This window comes from Oratosquilla oratoria, chromosome 18, assembly GCF_046742065.1.
Source record: "Oratosquilla oratoria isolate Oo_2021 chromosome 18, ASM4674206v1, whole genome shotgun sequence".
In the NCBI taxonomy this organism is placed as follows: Eukaryota; Metazoa; Arthropoda; class Malacostraca; order Stomatopoda; family Squillidae; genus Oratosquilla; species Oratosquilla oratoria.
In genome coordinates this window covers 29166955-29168875 of record NC_134794.1, presented here as the reverse complement: position 1 = coordinate 29168875, position 1921 = coordinate 29166955, and the positions used below count along the sequence as shown (strand labels likewise).

At 41.9% G+C, this 1921-nt stretch overlaps 1 protein-coding gene across 1 annotated transcript; it reads right to left on the bottom strand.

Moving 5' to 3' along the window:
• Positions 1-276: 276 nt before the first annotated feature.
• On the bottom strand, positions 277-666 carry LOC143034823 (general transcription factor II-I repeat domain-containing protein 2B-like). Its single transcript, XM_076201168.1, has one exon. The coding sequence runs from the start codon at positions 664-666 to the stop codon at positions 277-279; it is 390 nt and encodes a 129-aa protein (XP_076057283.1).
• Between the last annotated feature and the right edge of the window lie 1255 nt (positions 667-1921).

Here is a 1921-nt window from a genome sequence, read left to right as displayed (position 1 = left end):
AATAATGATGATAATACTAATAAAAATTATAATAATTAAGAAAGGTAAATTTAATCTACACTCGTGTTCACGTTTAACCTAAAAATAAAGGTGCAAAGGAAATAACCTATTATTTACCTTAGTTTGCAATACTGCTGCTCCTAGAAACTTGGCACCTCTTGGCCTGTACAAGTGCATCAATGTTTGGCACTAAGGATTGAGCAGTGGCAACATTCAGTGCTGAGTTGAGATGCTCATCAGTAAATTGAGACCTGAGTCGAGACTTGTTTGAGTTCATCACAAAAAAGAGTTGTCCACAGACAAGGTACTGCCGAACATTGACATCATCCTTGAGGCCAAACATTTGATTATGGGATATGTTAGCCCAACATACTGATAAAATGAGCCAATATCAACAGTTGAAAACTTATCCTTCAACACAGAATCATACTGGAGCTCAATTAGTTCTAATGAAAACTGGCCTGGTGCCTCATCAGCACTAACAGTGAAAGGTTTGTGGAAAATATAAAAATTATGCTCAAAATTTGTATTAAAGTCTGCAAATCTTTCTTTGAACTCGCCCACTAAATTGGAAATATTGTTGCAGTACATTTTGGTATTGATATCACCATGAAACTCACGTGCGTCTTGCAGGGACTTCAGAGTTGGAAACTGTGCAGTATACATGCTGTTAGTTGGCGTTCAAAAAGTTTGAGCTTCAGCTCAAAGGCACATATAGAGTCATGTAAATCTGTCACTAATATAATTTACTGCGACGTTGCAGCCATGACATCAGAGGACTCTTCTACGCTGTGGGCATTCCCTGCAACACTTCTGACTGGCGGCTCTTCATCGAAATTTCATCTAAAAGCCTGGAGGCTGTTTTACTGCACAACACAAATCACTGGCTTTCGATTCCCCTGGCTTATTCAGTGCACACGAAAGAAGAGTACCAGAATGTCAAAATCTTTCTGAGTGCACTGAAGTACAAACAATGCAGCTGGGAGGTTATTGGTGATTTCAAGATGGTGACCTTTTTGTTGGGGCTTCAGGGAGGCTTCACCAAGTTCCCTTGCTCTCTGTGTCTCTGGGATAGCCGAAATACAGCCCTTCACTACGAGAAGAGGAAGTGGCCCCTCAGGACCGGCTATGAGGTTGGGCCCATAACGTGAAGCAAGAACCGCTGGTGGAGCCAACGAAAATACTGATGCCACCCCTACACATCAAATTGGGCCTCATTAAGCAGTTTGTTAAACAGCTGGATCCAGAGGGTGAGGCCTTGAAGCACACCCAGAAGCTGTTCCCGAAGTTGTCGAAGGCGAAGTTCAAGGCAGGCGTATTTTTGGGCCCTCAGGTGAAGCGACTTATTGACTCCGATAGCTTTCTTGAGAAGCTGTCTGATGTTGAGCGGGCCGCTTGGACAAGCTTTGTTTCTGTAGTCAAAGGTTTCCTCGGAAACCACAAGGCAGAGAACTACAGGGAAATCGTTGACGAACTTGTGGACACATATCGGAACATGGATTGCCAGATGTCGCTGAAACTGCACGTAGTACACGCCCACCTTGATGAGTTCAAAGAAAACATGGGAGACTACTCAGAAGAACAAGGTGAAAGATTTTACCAGGATGTCAGCTCTTTCGAGAAGCGCTACAAGGGACAGTACAGTGAAAGTATTTAAGGGGGACCATATCTGGAACCTTTTTGCGCGAAAGTGAACTGAAATACAATCACCAATCTCGTACACAAACTTCTTTTTGATTAAACTATAATACTAAAATTTTTGTATAAATTCTGTATCAATTCTCCGGAGTAATAATATTCATCAACGCTCTGCATCACTGCACTGTATCGCTGTCTGTGTATATTACAATACATAATTATACCCTACTCATTTCCTTTTTATTTTCATTTCTCAAGACGGGGCCTGGAGAACTTCCTTTTT